The sequence below is a fragment of the Scyliorhinus torazame genome, chromosome 2, assembly GCF_047496885.1.
Source record: "Scyliorhinus torazame isolate Kashiwa2021f chromosome 2, sScyTor2.1, whole genome shotgun sequence".
Lineage (NCBI taxonomy): Eukaryota > Metazoa > Chordata > Chondrichthyes > Carcharhiniformes > Scyliorhinidae > Scyliorhinus > Scyliorhinus torazame.
This window is the reverse complement of record NC_092708.1, coordinates 326,492,314-326,510,141: the sequence shown is the minus strand read 5'-3', so window position 1 is coordinate 326,510,141 and position 17,828 is coordinate 326,492,314. Positions and strand designations below refer to the sequence as shown.

At 42.7% G+C, this 17,828-nt stretch overlaps 1 protein-coding gene across 9 annotated transcripts in view; it reads right to left on the bottom strand.

Moving 5' to 3' along the window:
• nid2a (nidogen 2a (osteonidogen)) overlaps positions 1–17,828 on the bottom strand; it is a 277,646-nt gene that overhangs the window by 223,976 nt on the left and 35,842 nt on the right. For all 9 annotated transcript variants that reach the window (XM_072489757.1, XM_072489756.1, XM_072489755.1 and 6 more), the window contains exons 9-10: positions 13,205–13,348; positions 4,285–4,416 (exon numbers count right to left, since the gene is read on the bottom strand). In XM_072489757.1, the coding sequence (XP_072345858.1) occupies positions 4,285–4,416; positions 13,205–13,348 (276 nt within the window). The remainder of the gene's footprint in view (positions 1–4,284; positions 4,417–13,204; positions 13,349–17,828) is intronic.

Sequence of the window (17,828 nt, the reverse complement as noted above, 5' to 3'; positions counted from 1 at the left end):
CTGGTAACTTTGTGACACCCAACTGGAGCATTTACATTTGAAGGTTGTGTTGCAGGAGCGATGCCAATGTGCCGGGGGATTAGGAGCCAGAAATTGTCTGGGAGTCAGATTCAGGATGCGAGGTTAAAAATCAAGGCAGTTGAGTCGATAACAAGGTGGCAGATGGAGTATAATGTGGGATATTGTGAGGTTATTCACTTTGGTATGAAGAAAAGAGGAGCAGAATATTTATTAAAAAGGCTTACAACTTGCTAATGTTGACATTCAGAGAAACTTGGGTACTTGCACAAGCAACACACAGAAAGTTAGCATGCAGGTGCAGCAAGCAATTAGGAAGGCAAGTGGCATGTTGGCCTTTAATGCAAAGGGATTAGAGTGGAAAATAAAAGGAAGTCTTGCTATAATTGTACGGGACTTAGTGAGACCACATCAGGGGTTCTGTAGCTATTCTGCTCTCCATATTTAAGGAAGGATATACATGCCTTGGAGGTGATTCCTGGAATGAAAGGGCTGTCCTATAATAACATGCTGCTTAAATAGGGCCTACATTCTCTGGAGCCCAGAGAAATGAGAGGTGATCTCATTGAAACATTCAAGATTCTGAAGCAAAATACTGTGGATGCAATGGTGGAAAAAACTCAGCAGGTCTGGCAGCATCTGTGGAGAGAGAAACAGAGTTCACCTTTCGAGCCCACATGACTCTTCAGGGTTAAAGAGGAAGAAGAAATTTGATGGATTATATACTGCTCGAGTGAGGGTGGAGCAAAGATGAAGATCACTAATAGGTGGGAGCTCTTTAGCTCTGAAGAGTCATATGGACTCAAAACATTAACTCTGCTTCCCTCGCTACAAATACTACCAGACCTGATGAGTTTATCCAGCATTATCTGTTTATCTTTCAGGTTCTGAAGGGGCTTGTCAGGGTAGTAGCTGGAGAATCTAGAACATGAGAACAGTGTCAAGAAAAGGGGCTGATCATTTAGCACTGAGATGAGGAAAAACTGCTTCACTCAAACAGTTGCGCATTTTTGGAGTTGTCTATCGCATTGAATTGTAGATGCTCCACCGCTGAGTATATTTAAGGCTGTTTTTAAAACATTTTTAGTCTCTCAAATAATGAGGGAATATGGGGAGCAGACAGTAAAGTCCAGTTGACTTAATCAACCATGATCGTGCTGAATGGGGGAACAGGTTCAAGGAGCTGCTTGGACTACTGCTCCTATTTCCTCTGTTCATAATGGCCTTTTATATTTAGGTATGCCAGAGGATTGCCGTTTGCTGCACAATAGTTAAGTGTATAGTGCCCATTTTCCTCTACAATTGATGATATTAAGGTTTCTGTTGGATGCACAGTGTCACAATATTTTATGTTACCATCCGATCCGGAAATATTTCCTGCGGATGCCTGGAATGATTGATACTGTATGAGCCAAGAGCAGTGCTAACCTCCATTGATAATACAGGGCAAGCGCTCATCTGATACTGCAAGTCCCTTTTGATCAAATCTTTCTGCTGCTAAGTACAATTTTGCTGTTAAGCTCAGGTAGGTAATTACACTGAGGTACAACCACTACCGTTGGTAATGTCTAGTGGAAAAAATGCACCAGCTGTGACCTATTTGTCCCTCTTCCCCCCTACCCTACCCCTTGTAAAAGTGACTGTAACTATGTTCTGGGAATAGATGGCCAGCTCTGGTTAGATGTATTCCCGGAGGGGTCATCACATGATTTCCTGCCTCCAATCTCCTCATCCTGCCAATTAATCTTTTTTCTCCCCCACACCAATACTTCCATAAGTGTCATGTGAGAGTACCTTTAAGAAATGAGTGTTTAGGAAATGTAGCTTTAAGAGATGGGTATTTATCAGTGATGTCAGATTGGGGGTGGAGCTGGGCTGTCTGTCAACTTTTTACTCGTTTTAGGCTATTTGCAGCAGGGTGTGTTTTAGTTCCGTTTTCAGAGCTGGATAGCTGCAGTCACAGCCAGAAGGGGTCTCTCTCTCTGTAATCTAAAGACTGTAAATCGATCCTTTGGTGATTTAAAACTAATAACTGCTCTCAGTAGTGACTTTAACCTGATGTGCTTCTGTTTAAAGGTTTTTTAAAGTCTTATGGACGTTAAAAGGACAGCTTAAGGATTACTTAGTGTTGTATTCTTTGGGAGTTATATTTGAATTGATGGTTGCCAAGATGTTCAGTGTATGTTTTAAAAAGGTTAACTTGCGTTCAGAGAATAAACATTGTTTTGCTTCAAAAATTCCTTTTCCATTTCTGTTGTACCACACCTGTAGAGTGGGCCGTGTGCTCCCCATACCACAATCTATTAAAAGTTGTGGGCTAGGTGAACTCCATGATATACTTTATGGTTCTCTAAACCCTGGCCCATAACAAATTGGGGGCTCGAGGGGGATAAAAGTCTATCTATTGGATTGGTTTAGTGAACTTAAAAACAGTGAGGGGGCGAGCATATTGTGGTTGCTTTTCAGGTGTGGTATTCTAGTTTAAGTGGGGAGTGTGTTGTGGACAATGGCTCTTTCAGAGGCTCTGAAGTTTTGGGGGGTGGAGACGGTCACACCCAGTAACTGACGGACAAAGACTAAAAGCAGACAATTAGATTTGGCAAAAACATTGCCGTTAACATTACCTGACAAAATGCGAAAAGATGAGGTAATTATGGCAGTGACCAAGCATTTAAAGTTGCCTGTGATACAGTTTAGCTCATTGGAAATGGCAAAAATTCAGTTACAAATTAAACAAATGGAACATGAGAAAGAATTAAAACAGCTTGAATACGAAAGAGAGGAAAAAGAAAGAGAGTGGAAAAAGAAAGAGAAAGAGAGCGAGTGGAAAAAGAAAGAGAAAGAGAGAGAGGGAAAAAAGAGAGAGAAAGAGAGGAAAAAGAAGAGGAGAAGAAAGGAGAAAAGAAAGAATAGCCCTAACAGAACAAAAAGAAAGAGAAAGGAAGATACAGATCAAGGAAAAAGATAGAGAGAGAGTTTGAACTTCAGAAAATGGCCATGAAACATGACAGTCAGTTAAAATTGGCAGACGTAAAGGGATTATAGTGATGAGGATAGTGAGAAAGAGCGTCAAAATCAAAGGCTTGGTGGGAATCTATTTAAATATGTCCAAGCATTGCCAAAGTTTGATAAGGAGGTGGAAGCCGTTTTCATTTCATTTGAGAAGGTAGCTAAACAAATGAAATGGCCACAGATTCAAACAAAGCTGATAAGTAGGGCTAGTGAAGTGTTTGCATCACTACCAGGGGGTGGTATCTGGGACGTATGAGGAGATGAAAAAATCCATCTTAGGTGCATATGAACTAGTGCCTGAAGCCTACAGACAAAGGTTTAGAAATTTAAGGAAAGAATTTGATCAAACATGCATGGCGTTTGAAAGGCTCAAACAGTGTCATTTTCATAGGTGGATAAGGGCTTTGAAAATAGACCAAACGTATGAAGCTCTCAGAGAAATTATACTTTTGGAGGAGTTTAAAAATTCAATTCCTGATGTCGTGAGAACTCATGTGGAAGAGCAAAGGGTTGAAACTGCGAGATTAGCAGCAGAAATGGCAGATCATTATGAATTAGTTCATAAATCAAAGCTTGGTTTCCGACATCAGTTTCAGCCTGTGAGGGATAGAAACTGGGGACATGAGAAATACTCAAGTGGTAAAGTTAAGGTGATCTGATGGGAGATAATAAGGAGAGTGTACCTCAGATTAAAAAAGAAATCCAGGAGGGTGAAAGAGACATGAAACGTTTCAAATGTTTTCACTGTAATAAACTAGGCCATGTAAAGTCACAGTGTTGGTGGTTGAAGAACACTAGCTGAGACAGAAAACTCCTTAGTGTTCATTTTCATCTCTGCAAGCAATGTTAATTTGAAGCCTGCTGAGACCACGATCGCCATGTCTGTCCTGGAGTAAAAACACTCCTATAATTTGGCATAAATTTTCCATGATTGCGGTTTAACAAGACTGAACGAGAAACATGCAGTTTGTTTCTCACTTTTCATAAGCCACTTTTCATAAGCCCATATTCGGATCAAAGCAATCATCAAATTAATTAGTCCACTGGTGCCTTCTGTCAGAAGTGTTTAGCGTTGTTCAAATTTAGCCAAACAGATCTAATAATGCTGGAGATTCTTTGGGATGAAAAATGAATATTGAAATTATACTAATATCATCTTTGAAATGAATTGATTACAACAGTTGGTGTCTATTAGCTACTAAGCACCGTCACAAAAAAATAAACTTACTTAAAAAGAGATCTAAAAACACTTACGGACACATGTATTCCCATTCCCTAGAATTTCATAGCCACGCTGGCACTCACACCCATAGGATCCAGGAACATTGATACAATCGGTATGTTCTCCGCATTCATGGGAACCAATATCAGCGCACTCGTCAATATCTGAGGAAAAAGTGAAATCTCGTTGCATTAATTCCAGTTATACACGGATAAAGGAAAGCCTTCCTGAAAGTGAGTACCTTCCAATTAGCAATGAAGTTATTGAAATCCTGGAGCCATCTCATTTAAGGTACAAGGTGGGGGTTAAATAGTTTCAAAATTACACGGTGGAAGCAGATCCAGCTGGTGGGTGTTTATTTAAAAGAAATACACAGCTTTCCTTTCCACCTGGACAACATGAAACATTTCACCTTTTGCTATACAGAGCTTGCAAAAAAAAAAAAATAGATAACCTTTCTTCTTCTAACCTCAAATTATTTGGCAGGGTAAGGAGTGGAGGTTACCAGGAGAAGGTGCGATTTTTGGAGTGTCACTGCAGCAGTCCCATACTCACTCAGAATACTTTAACCGCACTAAGTGAACTTCAACTCATTCGTTATATACAAATAACCAATTGACTAACAACAAGACGAGATAATTTGCTGAAAATGAAGTCCAAATAGTCATTGTCCACAGCCTTCCGTGCCCGGTGGGCGACGCAGAGGTTGACTTGCTTTATCAACCCCTCTTTTCAGATTATGATTTGACGTTGTTAAGTTTTCATTGGTTTTGTTACTTTTGCACAGTGCTCCTACCAGGAGCGGACCCTTTTAATTTGTCCCTTAGTTAATTTATGTTATTCTATTTAGGTGATTGGGCCCAAAAATATAACATCATTGTCCACAATACCATCATTTCCAAGTTTCCCCTCCATTCACCACCTTCCTGACTGTGACTTATGTCACCATTTCATCAACGTCGTTGGGTAAATATCCTGGAATTTTCTACCTTCTACAAATCAGGGGAGCATCATCAACACAGGCAGAAGGCCCATTACCACTTTCTCAAAGCAGTTAGGACTGGGTAACAAATGTAGCCTTACAGTTTTGCCCACATTCCTAGGGCAACATTTTTTTAAACCCAGGAAGATCCCAAGTTTCATTCCCTTTCTGTGCTGTTCTTAAAAGATTGTCATTAGGATTGCAACAATTGACCTTGTGACACTGAAGGAGAATTGACTTTGATTTATTTTAGGGTTTATCAACTTAATAGAAGAACAAAAAATCAACTCGGGGACAAATTAAAAGGGGGCTGCTCCTAATAGGAGGGCAGCCCAAAAATAACAAAGAGAAACGGAAACTTGAGAAGAAACATCAAATCAAAATGTGGGAAGAGGAGTCGATGAAACAATCCAACCCCTATGGTGCAAACCGAGCGTGGAAGGCCTTGAGTGTTATGATTCTGTTCCTGCCTGAAGATAGGATGATGCCAATGATGAGCAATTAGCCTACCAAGATGCACCATGCATAAATAATTGGCACTTTCATAAAGTAACTGAAGTGCCCTGCATTGTGGCTACGTTCACAGCCAGGTGTCCTTGGTGAGGGAGCATATGGTGTCCACGGGCACCCTTGAGACCTGTGAATGTTGGGCACCACAGGGACTGGGGTGCCTTATAGACTCTGTTAATCACATTTTGGTTTAATGTCTTATGTTTCATTTGTGATTTGCTTTTTGTTTAAGGCAGTTTCCCTTTAAAGGACTGTCCCTTTAATGTGTCCCTCAGTTCATTTGATTTTGTTTACTTGTTAAACAAATTAGTTGGAATCATGCACCAACAAGGAGGTAACATATGGAAGAGTGGGGGAGAAGCCAAAAGATTGGTGGCAAACATTTAAAAAGAAAATAGAAGCTAGATTTCACCTTTTGAGTTCAAGATTCTAGATTGGATTTACACAAATGACTATAATTTCTCTCTTTAGAAAACAAATCTTAAAATGTCACTTGTTTCCATTCATGAAAATCACCTGCCCAACTGACTGGAGAACTGGGAGTTGGAGCTGTGTCTCACCGAGCTGGAAATGGGCAATACACTGGTGGACATTTCAAAAATTCTCAAGGAATCAATGAACTGGTTAATCACCACTTGTAAATAGGCTTTAAATACAGCTGTGTCATGATTAGGATGTTCAGGCGATGTCTGTCTAGACCATTTAGCTAATGCAGCAGCAGCTGTTCATGTGGGACTTTATCAAAGGTTTGCCTCAAGTCCAGATACAACACATCATAAAGGCTTTCCAAATTCACTTGGGACGCCAGTACCTCAAAAATGTTCAGAGGGTTGTCAGACAAAACCTCCCCCTGCTACAACCCTGTCGGCTATCATTTACTTCATTATGTTAATGGTTTTAATTCTCTGTATTTATCCAGAAACATTTTATTGACTTTTCTGAAAATAGCCACCTTGTCTTATTTGTAATCCAGTGTGACATCTGCACAATGATTAGCACTGTTGTTTCACAGCACCAGGGTCCCCAGTTCGATTCCGACTTGGGTCACTGTCTGTGCGGAGTCTGCACGTTCTCACCGTGTCTGCGTGGGTTTCCTCCAGGTGCTCCGGTTTCCTCCCACAAGTCCTGAAAGACGTGCTTTTAGGTAATTTGGACATTCTGAATTCTCCCTCTGTGTGCCCGAACAGGCACCGGAATGTGGTGACTAGGGGCTTTTCACAGTAGCTTCATTGCAGTGTTAATGTAAGCCTACTTGTGACAATAAAGATTATTACTATTACAACAGAGTTGGAGATGCTGATTGTGAAACATTAGCAGGATGGAGGAGACAAAGCCGGCTCTACACATATGTGGGCTCAGATAGTGACCGACTGTAGAAATGGAAAGATATGGAAATTAATAATTTTGGGAGAATGGGCAGCTCGTAAAAACCAGGCTAGTTTTGTTGCTGGGGCTCCTTGCTAAATTGCACAATCTGGCAAACTTCAGTTGCAGCAGATGGCTACATACTAGTTGATTCCAATTAAATCTTCAATTGATACCTGGAAGGCCCTCGTAGTGGCATACAAATTCAGTTGGAGAATCTCGAATCCGTTAAATGCTTCTCTGCAGCTTCTTGTATCCAGTTGTCCACAATGTTATAGTGGACAATTATCACCATTCCTATTGTTCTAAGTATACATTCAAGCACAGTATCTGTAAAGGCCTCAGCTATAGTTGCTGTATCTTACTCTCTGAAGAGGAGTGGTTGTCTGGTGTTCCAAAAATAGCAATAATGCCCATATGAAGGGATGATGATTGAAACTTTGGCAGATCAATGAAACCACTTTCCCACTTTCCTGCTTCTACAGCGGAGGCAGTGTGGAGCAAATCCCTTTTAATGTGATGTAAGTGTCACTGATAGTCTTTAGTTCTTCGCAGGTGGGCCTCAGCACTGTGGTGCAAATAAAGAGTGAGAATGGTTTCCATCCTGCTTTTCTTGTATTTTTCTTGGAGTGCTAAGCAGAAGGAGAATGGCCATGCAGTACGTACCACCCTCCCCCATTCTTCCTGTCATTCCAACGAATCCTCAAAGTGGGCAGCCAGAGGACCCACTTGTTCCAGGGAGGCACGTCGTAAGGGAAGAATAGAATCATAGAATGGTTATAGCATAGGGGGCCTGATGTGCCTGTGCTAACTCGCTGCAAAAGCAACTCCAACCTGCTACCTATTACCCCTACTCCTGCAAACCTTTTTTTCTTCAGGTAATTATCCAATATCCCTTTGAAAGCCACGGTTGAATCTGCCTCCAGCACACTCTTTAGGCAGTGCATTCCAGATCAGAACCTCATGTTTTTCCTCGTGTTTGTTTTGCCATTCACTTGAAATCGGTGTCCTTGGGTTCTTGACCCTGCTACCACTGGGAACAGTTTCTCCCTTTCTACTCTGTGCAGACCCCTCACGATTTTGAACATCTCAATCGAATCTTCTCTCAACCGTCACTTCTCTGAGGAAAAGGTCTCCAGCTTCTCCAATCTATCCACGTCACTGAAGTTCCTCATCCATGGAGCCATTGTTGAAAACCTTTTCTGCACATTTCTAATGGTTTCACATCTCTCCTAAAGCGTGGTGCCCAGAATTGGACACAGTGCCCCAATCAAGGCCAAACCAGGGTTTTGTAAAAGTTCATCAGAACCTCTGTACTTTTGTCCTCTTTGCCTCTATTTATAAAGTCCTGCATCCTGCAAATCGGGGTCATATAGCAAATATAAAGCCGGTATAATTGAAGTACGTGCCATGCAAGCACTACACATCAATAATTGGCCTGCAGCAACATGATCAGCAATCCTGCATAAGAGATTTACATTAAAGCTGCACCTAGCCTCATAAAAATACCATCTGCTGTCAGTCCCTCCATGCTCCACCCTCCCTTTAGGCTGTACTTCTGGCTCAACTTCACAGAGGAGATCCCAGATTTCCTGCCCCTCCCCCCACGCCCCGGCTGTCCCATCTTGGCGAGCTGCCATCTCCGCAGTCATGATGTTGGCAGCTTGCTGAGGTTATTTAAATGAGCTCTGCATTGCATAAGCGGGAACAGTAGGGGATACATCCAACAGAATCCTGTACACTGGTTGTCAGGTATTGAGACAAGATACAGGCCACTCTCTCTCTCAAGGCCTTCAGTATTTCATAGTTACTTCAGATCTGCCACTCCGCAGTGGACACACAAATCCTGGAGCCAGAAGAATGATAACACATGGTATCTGCACACAGTTGCCATGTCTCAAGAGAGACAGTACAAACCAAGCACATTATCTATCCCTTCAGAGCTCAACATAATTCACAATGAAATGGGAAGTGGGGGAGATTTAGCCAACAATCTTTTCTAGGACCAAAATGCTATGACAGGAGAGTCATCTCAGTCACATGAGACATTTGTCCAATAGAGCAACCATCTACCGCCCGTGAGGCTGGCTGCACCTCCAAGAAGCAGTAGAATAGGAAAAGAAAGGCATGTTGAAATAACCAGGGAACATATGTTGCATAAAAAGAATAGGTTGGTTAATGATTATTTATCACATTGTTTCAATAAAAGAATAGGAACATCTGTTTTGTGCTGAGCTCTTCATGGAGCTAATTAAGACTGGAAGAGTTTATTGGAGGTAAGACTGGAAGAGTTTAGTTGAGGCAGTGCACTATGAGGTACAATGAGTTTCTACCACATGGATGGCACTTAAGGCAGGGAAATAGAATTTATGGCAAGGGGAAAGATCGAAGCAGAAGATAATAATTAATTGATTAGTTGCTTTTGGGTCTTCTTTTCAAATGGTGCTGATAAATCCACCAGGTAACAGTCCTCGTGACTGCATTGCATTCTCCCCACAAGCTGCCGAGGCTACCTCTCCAGGAATCGCTGATAACTGAGCTTTTTGGGATGACAAAGATGTGCAGGGCCAAGTGAGCTACAACATGATAAACATGCAGGAGCTGATCTTTCGCGGCAATGCAAGCATTCCTTTAAGGCTCCTCTTATTCTCTCTGATATCTCTTTTGAAGCATGGCGCTGTGAAGGAGGAGCCATTATCCCTGGTAGCAAGGAGCTCACATAAATCGGCAATAAACAATCTATTCACCTCATTCTTTTCCTCAAGACAGGAAAGACCAGGAAGGCTGAAATTCCTATGGATGGAGACTTCATATCAACCCCCAGTGAAGTTGGCATTTCCATAGAGAATTATTGGGGGTAGTTACACATGATCTGAACATTCAGCGAGTCAAAGTTGTTCCTATTCAGAATGTTCTATGGATTTAAGGCAAGAGCTTGCAATGCTATATAGGTGCCGTCTCCTTCACCCTGAACTTTGGAGATACTAGTAACTGGATAGTCCTATAACAATGTTCTTGCTATCATGCCAAACTGCATGCATTCCACATGGTTGCTTGAAAGGAGCAAATAGCATAGAAATTGTGTGTACTGATAAGTTTTACAGCACAGGCACAGCTGCTCAGCAGATGATCTCGGCTACAGTCTTCAATGCAAAAGCTGGCAGAGCTCTCCCATAGCTTTTTGTAAAAAATAAACTTTTCTTTCCTCACACATAGCTCCTCACTGCTAACTTCAAAAAGTTACCAAGAACTGTAAACGCCTTGTGAGTGGGGTATTAGTTTGTGTGGCGCAGAGAAGGGAGTCCTCCTCCCAACAATGTTGCAGGCCTCAATTTCATTGATCCTGAAACGGGAGAAGGATCCGGAGCAATGCGGGTCATACAGGCCAATTTCTCTACTGAATGTGGACGCCAAACTGCTGGCTAAGATACTGGCTACTAGGATAGAGGACTGTGTCCCGGGGGTGATAGGGGAAGACCAAACGGGGTTTGTAAAGGGCAGGCAACTCAAGGCCAATGTTTGAAGGCTTTTGAATGTTATTATAATGCCCTCATAAGGAGGGGAGTTGGAGGTGGTGGTCGCGATGGATGCAGAGAAGGCTTTTGATCGGTGCTGGGTTTGGTGAGGGCTTCATTGACTGGGTGCGGTTGCTCTATCAGGGGGGGGAGATGGAGCACCGGGTCTCGCTTTACACAGATGACCTGCACTTGTATATTTCAGACCAGTTTGGAGGGGATGGGGAAGTTATGTGGATCCTCGGGGAATTTTGCAATTTTTCAGGGTATAAATTGAACATGGGGGAAAAGTGAGATGTTCGCGATCCAGGCAAGAGGGCAGGAGACGAGACTGTGAGAGCTGCCGCTTAGAATGGTAGGAAGGAGCTTTCGGTATCTGTGAATCCAGGTGGCCCTGGAAGGGGAGGCACTGCACAAGTTAAACCTATGCCGGATTGTAGAACAAATGAAAGATGACTTTAAGAGATGGGACATGGCAGGGAGGATACAGACTGAAAATGACGGTCCTCCCCAGATTTCTGTTTGGCTTTCAGTGCCTCCCCATCTTCATCCCAAGTGCCTTTTCCAGGCAGGTGAATAAGGTTATTTTGGGCTTTGTGTGGGCGGGTAAAACCTCGCGAGTGAAGAAAGTGTTGCTGGCGCGTTGTCGGGGGGAGGGCGGGTTGGCGCTGCCGAACTTCTGCAATTACTACTGGGCAGCTAATATAGCCATGATTAGGAAGTGGGTAGTGGGGGAGGGGTCGGGGTGGGAGCGGATGGAGGCGGCGTCATGTAAAGACACAAGTTTGGGAGCACTGAATTCGGCACCTCTTCTGTTCTCGCCGGCCCGATACTCAACAAGTCCGGTGGTGGTGGCGGCTCTGAGAATCTGGGGGCAGTGGAGGACATATAAGAGAGTGGAGGGAGCATCAACTTGGACCCCGATTTATAATAATCATCGGTTTGTGCCGGGTAGGCTGGATCGTGGGTTTCGGAGATGGCAAAGGGCAGGAATTAGGAGGATGGGGGATCTATTTATAGACGGGATCTTCCCCAGCTTGAAAGCCTTGGAGGATAAATTTGAATTGCCAGCAGCGAATGGGTTTAGGTGTTTGCAGGTGCGAGACTTCTTGAGAAAGCAGGTTCTGGCCTTCCCGCTGCTGCCACCACGGGGGATACAGGACAGAGAGGTCTCCAGTACCTGGGTGGTAGAGGGATCAGATATTTACCAGGAACTTTTGGATGCGGAGGAAACTCACGGTGGAGGAGCTTAAGGGCAAGTGGGAAGACGAGCTAGGAGGAGAGATAGAGGCGGGTCTGTGGGCGGATGTCCTTAGCAGGGTTAATAAACCCTCATTATGTGCCAGGCTTAGCCTGATACATTTCAAGGTAGTCCACCGGGCACACGTGACTGTGGCCCAGATGAGCAAGTTTTTCGCGGTAGAGGACAGGTGTGGGAGGTGCGTGGGAAGCCCAGCAAATCATGTCCACATGTTTTGGGCATGCCCGAAGCTTAGAGGGTTTTGGCAGGGTTTCGCTAAGGCAATGTCCACGGTACTCAAAACACGGGTGGTGCCGAAACCGGAGATGGTGATCTTTGGGGTGTCAGGAGTGCAGGGGGCAAAAGAGGCCGATGTCTTGGCCTTTGCCTCCCTGGTAGCCCGGAGACGGATCTTATTAATGTGGAGGGGCTCGAAGCCCCCCGAGTGTAGAGACCTGAGTTAGTGACATGGCTGGGTTTCTCAGTCTCGAGAAAATAAAGTTCGCCTTAAGAAGGTCAATGTTAGGGTTCACCCGGAGGTGGCAGCCGTTCGTCGACTTTCTCGGGGAAAATTAAAATGTCAGCAGAATTCCAATGGGGAAGAAGGCCGGATTGTTGTTTTATGGTTGGGGTGTGTGAAGATTGTGATGGGGTGGAAATGTTTATTGTACCATGTTTATGTCGTTGTTATTGTTATTATTATAAAAGCTTGCAAATACCCTAATAAAAATATTTTTTTGAAAAATAGTTTGTGTGGCGCCTCCTCTTCAAAAACTGTTTCACCTCCCCTTCATTATGCTGGCTCTGAATCTTTTACTTTCTTGGGGACAAACAACTCCTTGCCTTCTCAGAAGCCCTCAGGCTGTCAGTGTAAGATCAGTTCTGTACAGGTGCACTGCAAACCAGAAAACTACTCAAAACAATCCTTTCACATACGCCAACCTCCGTTTAAAACTTCTCAAGACTAGGGATACATGTTTCTACCAGGGGGGGGGGGGGGGGGGGGGGGGGGTGACAGAAAATATAGCTAAAATATAGCCATGTCAGTTCAATTCTAATATACTTTTCTACTATTTTTCCACTTGTTAATTCTTTGCATGAGTACTTATGAAATAGAAATATATACTCATCATACAGCTATAAAATGAATCCCTGAATATGCTGTTGAAGTGAGTTTAAATCTACATTCTATCCAGCTTCCACAGAATGTAGATGTACTTTTCTCAGTCAGTGTTAGTTAAAAAAGTGCTAGTTCGAATGGAAGAGAAAGTTAAAGGAGGTGTAGCAAAGACCAGGCAGGACTGTACCGTACAGACTACACATTTATTCTTTTCACGCACCTGTGCAAACTTTGCCATCTCCTTGGTAGCCAGGTGCACACTTGCAGATGTGTTCACGTTCATTTATTGGAAAACACTGTGCTCTTTCGTCACAAGAATGCCTTCCATCCTGACATGGATTTGCAATCTCAGGCCTCAAGTTACCTGCAGAAAGATCAAGAGAAATACCTAAAGAGCTGCAATTACAAGAAGGGTGTGTATATTGAGGAAGTGCCGCTGAGTCAATTATGGAAGACCAGTTATATGATGACCCAAGGGCAGGTCAGTAACTTAATTAGATTTAACTACCTGTATCATCTGTATTTTACCATTAGCTTATACACCCGGGAAATTTCTCACATCCATAATTATCCTGAACACTGGCATGAAACACTATGTTTTGTTAGCAGTATTAAATGAACAAAGCGAAAACCAGGATGATTATATTGATTCATCACTTTCTCATTATATCCCAAAGAACTTTACAGCCAACAGATTGCCTTTAAAATGCAGCCATTATTGTTATGTGAGGAAGCACAACAGTCCAAAGATGTGCAGGTTAAGTGGATTGGCCACGCTAAATTTCCCCGTAGTGTCTAAAGGTTAGGTGGGGTTACTGGGTTGCGGGTATAGGGTAGAGATGTGGGCTTAGGTGGGATGCTCTTTTAAGTGCCGGTGCAGACTTGATGGGTTGAATGATTTCCTTCTGCACTATGATTCTATCTAACTTAAACTCATCCAAAACTCTGCTGCCCTTTTCCTAATTTGCATTTTTCCCTTATCCGACCCGGTATGGAATACCTGCTGCCGGTGTGGCTGAGGACAAAGTTTACAAAGTGGATCAGCAAACTGACTATGGGACCGGAGGACATTCAATTCAGGGAAGTGAAAAGGAATATGTTTGTGATACAGGAGAGCATAGCCATGGGGGAAGATACAGTTCATTGAAGTTGCAACTGGGACTTCCAAAGGTTCAGAAACAGAAAGAGACAGAACCATTGGTATCAAGCCTTAACAGAATCTATAGTATCAGGCAGAGTATAAATTGGGGAAATTAGAGATGCAAGCAAAAAATACAATAATCATGGGGAACTTTAATCTGCAAAAATTGCAGTGGTAGCATGGAGGAAGTGTTCCTGGAAAGCATTCAAGATAATTTTCTAGATGGGGACAATCAAGGTACCAGGGAACAAACAATTTTGGATTTAATATTGCACCCTGAGAAAGGGTTTGGGAAAGAGTGTTTATAACATAAAATTGTTTCCATCGACTTGAGTGATTTAGTTCAGCCAAAACTAAAGTCTTACATCTGAGCAAAACAATCTGCGTAGGTATTAAAGGGCAAATTGACTAATGCCGATTGGAAAACCAGATTAAAAGATGTAGCAGTAAGGAGATGGCCATATTTGGAACAGTTTCTTGGAACAATACATTCTGGAACCAAGAAGTAAACAGGTTATTTTAGTCCATGGTAATGTGTAATGAGACAGGATTAATTAATGATCTCATAATAAAAGGATCCTCTGGACAAAAATGATCATAGCTGGATAGAATTTCACACTCAATTTGAAAGTCAGAAACTTGGCTCCAAAACTAGTGTCCGAAACCTAAATATGGCAATTACTCAGGTATGAAGGCAGAGTTGGCTACAGCAGACTAGGAAAATAGATAAAAGGTAAGACAGTACAGAAGTAGTGGTAGGCATTTAAGGAGATATTTCATAACTTTTAACAAAGATATATTACATTGAGAAAGAATGAATCTCTGACAATGCACTAGGAAAGCAACTGGTATGTTGGTCTTTATTGCAAGAGGATTTGAATACAGGAGTAAAGCTGTCTTGTTGCAATTGTACAGAGACTTGGTGAGACCAAACCTGGAGTGTTGCATAGTTTTGGTCTCCTTACCCAAGGAAGTATCTACTTGCCAAGAGGGAGAGCAACGAAGGAATCACCAGACTGATTTCTGGGATGGCGGGATAGTCCTATGAGGAGAGATTGTAGGAACTGGGCCTATATTCTCTAGAGTTTACAAAAATGAGAGGTATTTAATTGAAACATTCAAAATTCTTCTACAGTTCAACTGGATAGATGTAGGATGGGTGTTTCACCTGGCTGGGGGCATAGTCTTAGACTAAAAGGTAGGCTATTTAGGACTGAGGTAAGGAGGCATTTCTTCACTCAGCTGGTGATTTTGTGAAATGTACTACCCCAAAGGTCTGTGGATACGGGGTCATTGAATATGTTAAAGACAGGGATTGATAAATTTCTAGATATTAAAGATATCAAGGGATATAGAAATATTGTGTTGAGGCAGAAGATCAGACATAACCTCGTTAACAGTGGAGCAGGCTCAAGGGGCCAAGTAGCCTACATCTGCTCCTATTATCTACGTTCTTATGTTCCATCCATGACTAACTAAGGAACTTAGTTAATCAATGATCTCATTATAAAGAACCCTCCAGGCACGAATGATCACAGCATGATAGAATTTCACATTCAATTTGAGAGTCAGAAACTTGGTTCTGAAACTAGTGTATCAAACTAAAAGAAATGTGTTGCGAAGATTAATGGTAGGGCTAGAAGTTTGGGAAAGTTATAGAAATGAAAGGATGACTAAAAAAGAAATGAAAAAAGAAAAATTTGAATATGAGAGTAAACTAGCAAGAAGAATAAAATCAGACAGGTAGCGCTTTTACAAGTATATATAAAGGAAGAGAATGGCGAAAGTGAGCATTGGTCCATTAGAGGATTAGACTGTAGCATTAATAATAGAAATCAAGAGGTTTCAAACAAGTATTTTGGGTTAGATTTTCGCAGAGTTGGGTCACCCCCAGAGACATTATAAAATGGTGGACAGGATCCGATTCTGGGATTCCCGCACCACTGATGCTTTTTGCCAGTGTTGGATAAGGATGCAGATAGCGAGCCTGCCCAGCTGACCTGGTCAGCTACATTGTAGGGGTAAATATCTCATATTGCACCCACAACCTATCCAGTCTCTCGTCACAGCTCAAATGCTCCATCCTGGGCAACATCCTGGTGAATCTCCTCTGCATCCTTCTATCTCACTACGATCCTTCTATTCCTCTGAGCTTCCTAGTGTTCTGCCATTTATTGAGTACTCCCTTGTCTTGTTACTCCTCCCAAAGAGCATCACCTCGCACTTTTCAGGGTTAAATTCCATCTGCCCATCTCACCAACCCATTTATATCTTCCTGCAACCTGAGACCTTCTTTCTCACTATTAACCACCCTGCCAATCTTTGTGTCATCCGTAAACTTACTTATCATTCCCCCCACATTCTCATCTATCTTGTTTATATATATCATGAACAATAAGGGACCTAGCACTGATCACTGTGGTACGCCCCTGGACACTGGCCTCCAGTCACACAAACAGCATTCTACCATCACCCTCTATCCCCTACCACTAATCCAGTTTTGAATCCAATTTGCCAAGTTACCCTAGATCCCATGTGCTTTTACCTTCTTCATCAATCTCCCATATGGGACCGTGTCAAAGGCTTTGATGAAATCCATATAAACGGCATCAACTGCACTACCCTCATCTACACATCTGATCACCGCCTCAAAATATCCAATCAAATTTATCAGGCAAGGTCAAGCTGATGATCCCTGATCAAACCTTGCCTCTCCAAGTGGAGATTCATTTTCTCCTTCAGAATTTTCTCCAATAGTTTCTCTACCACGGATGGGAGACTCACAGGTCTGTAATTCCCTAGTTTATCTCTACCACCCCTCTTGAAAAGTGAAACCACATTAAGTGTCCTCTAATCCTTTGACACCACCCCTGTGGCCAGAAAGTAATTTAAAATTTGGGTCCGAGTCCCTATAATGTCCTCCCTTGCCTCCCACAGCAGTCTGGGATACAATTCATCCAGACCTGGGACATGTCCACTTTTAAGCCTGCCAAAACCTCCAATACCTTCTCGCTCGCTATGCCAAACTGTTAAAGAACCTCACAGCCCTTCTCCCAGAATTCTATATCTAAATTCTTTTCCCGAGTGAAGACGGATGTGAAGTATTCATTCAACACACTACTAATGTCCTCCTGCTCCACACACAAATTGACCCCTTGGTCCCTCATGGGCCCTACACTTTCCCTGGTTATCCTCCTCCCTTTACATACTTAGAATATCTTTGGATTCTCCCTAATCTTACCAGTCAATGCCATTTCATGCCCCCACCCCCTTTGCTCTCCTAATTGGTTTCTTAAGTTCTCCCCTGCACTTTCTATACTCCACTAAGGCCTTCGCTGATTTGCTCTCTTTGTACCTGCTAAAAGCCTCTCTTTTGTTTCTTATCCAGTCCTGAAAATTCCTAGACATCCAGGGTTCTCTGGGCTTGTTGCTCTTACATTTCACCCTAAAGGGAACATGTTGGGCTTGTATTCTCCCATTTCATTTTTGAATGTATCACACTGCTCTGCAGTAGATTTTCCCACAAGAAGCTGTTCCCAGTCTACTTTGGCCAGATCCTGCCTTATCTTAATAAAATCTGCCTTCCCCCAAATCCAAAACCATTTTTTGCAGGCCATCTTTTTCCTTTTCCATAACAAACTTAAATCGTACTGTGTTGTGGTCACTATCACTAAAATGCTCCCCACTGTGACCTCAAACATGC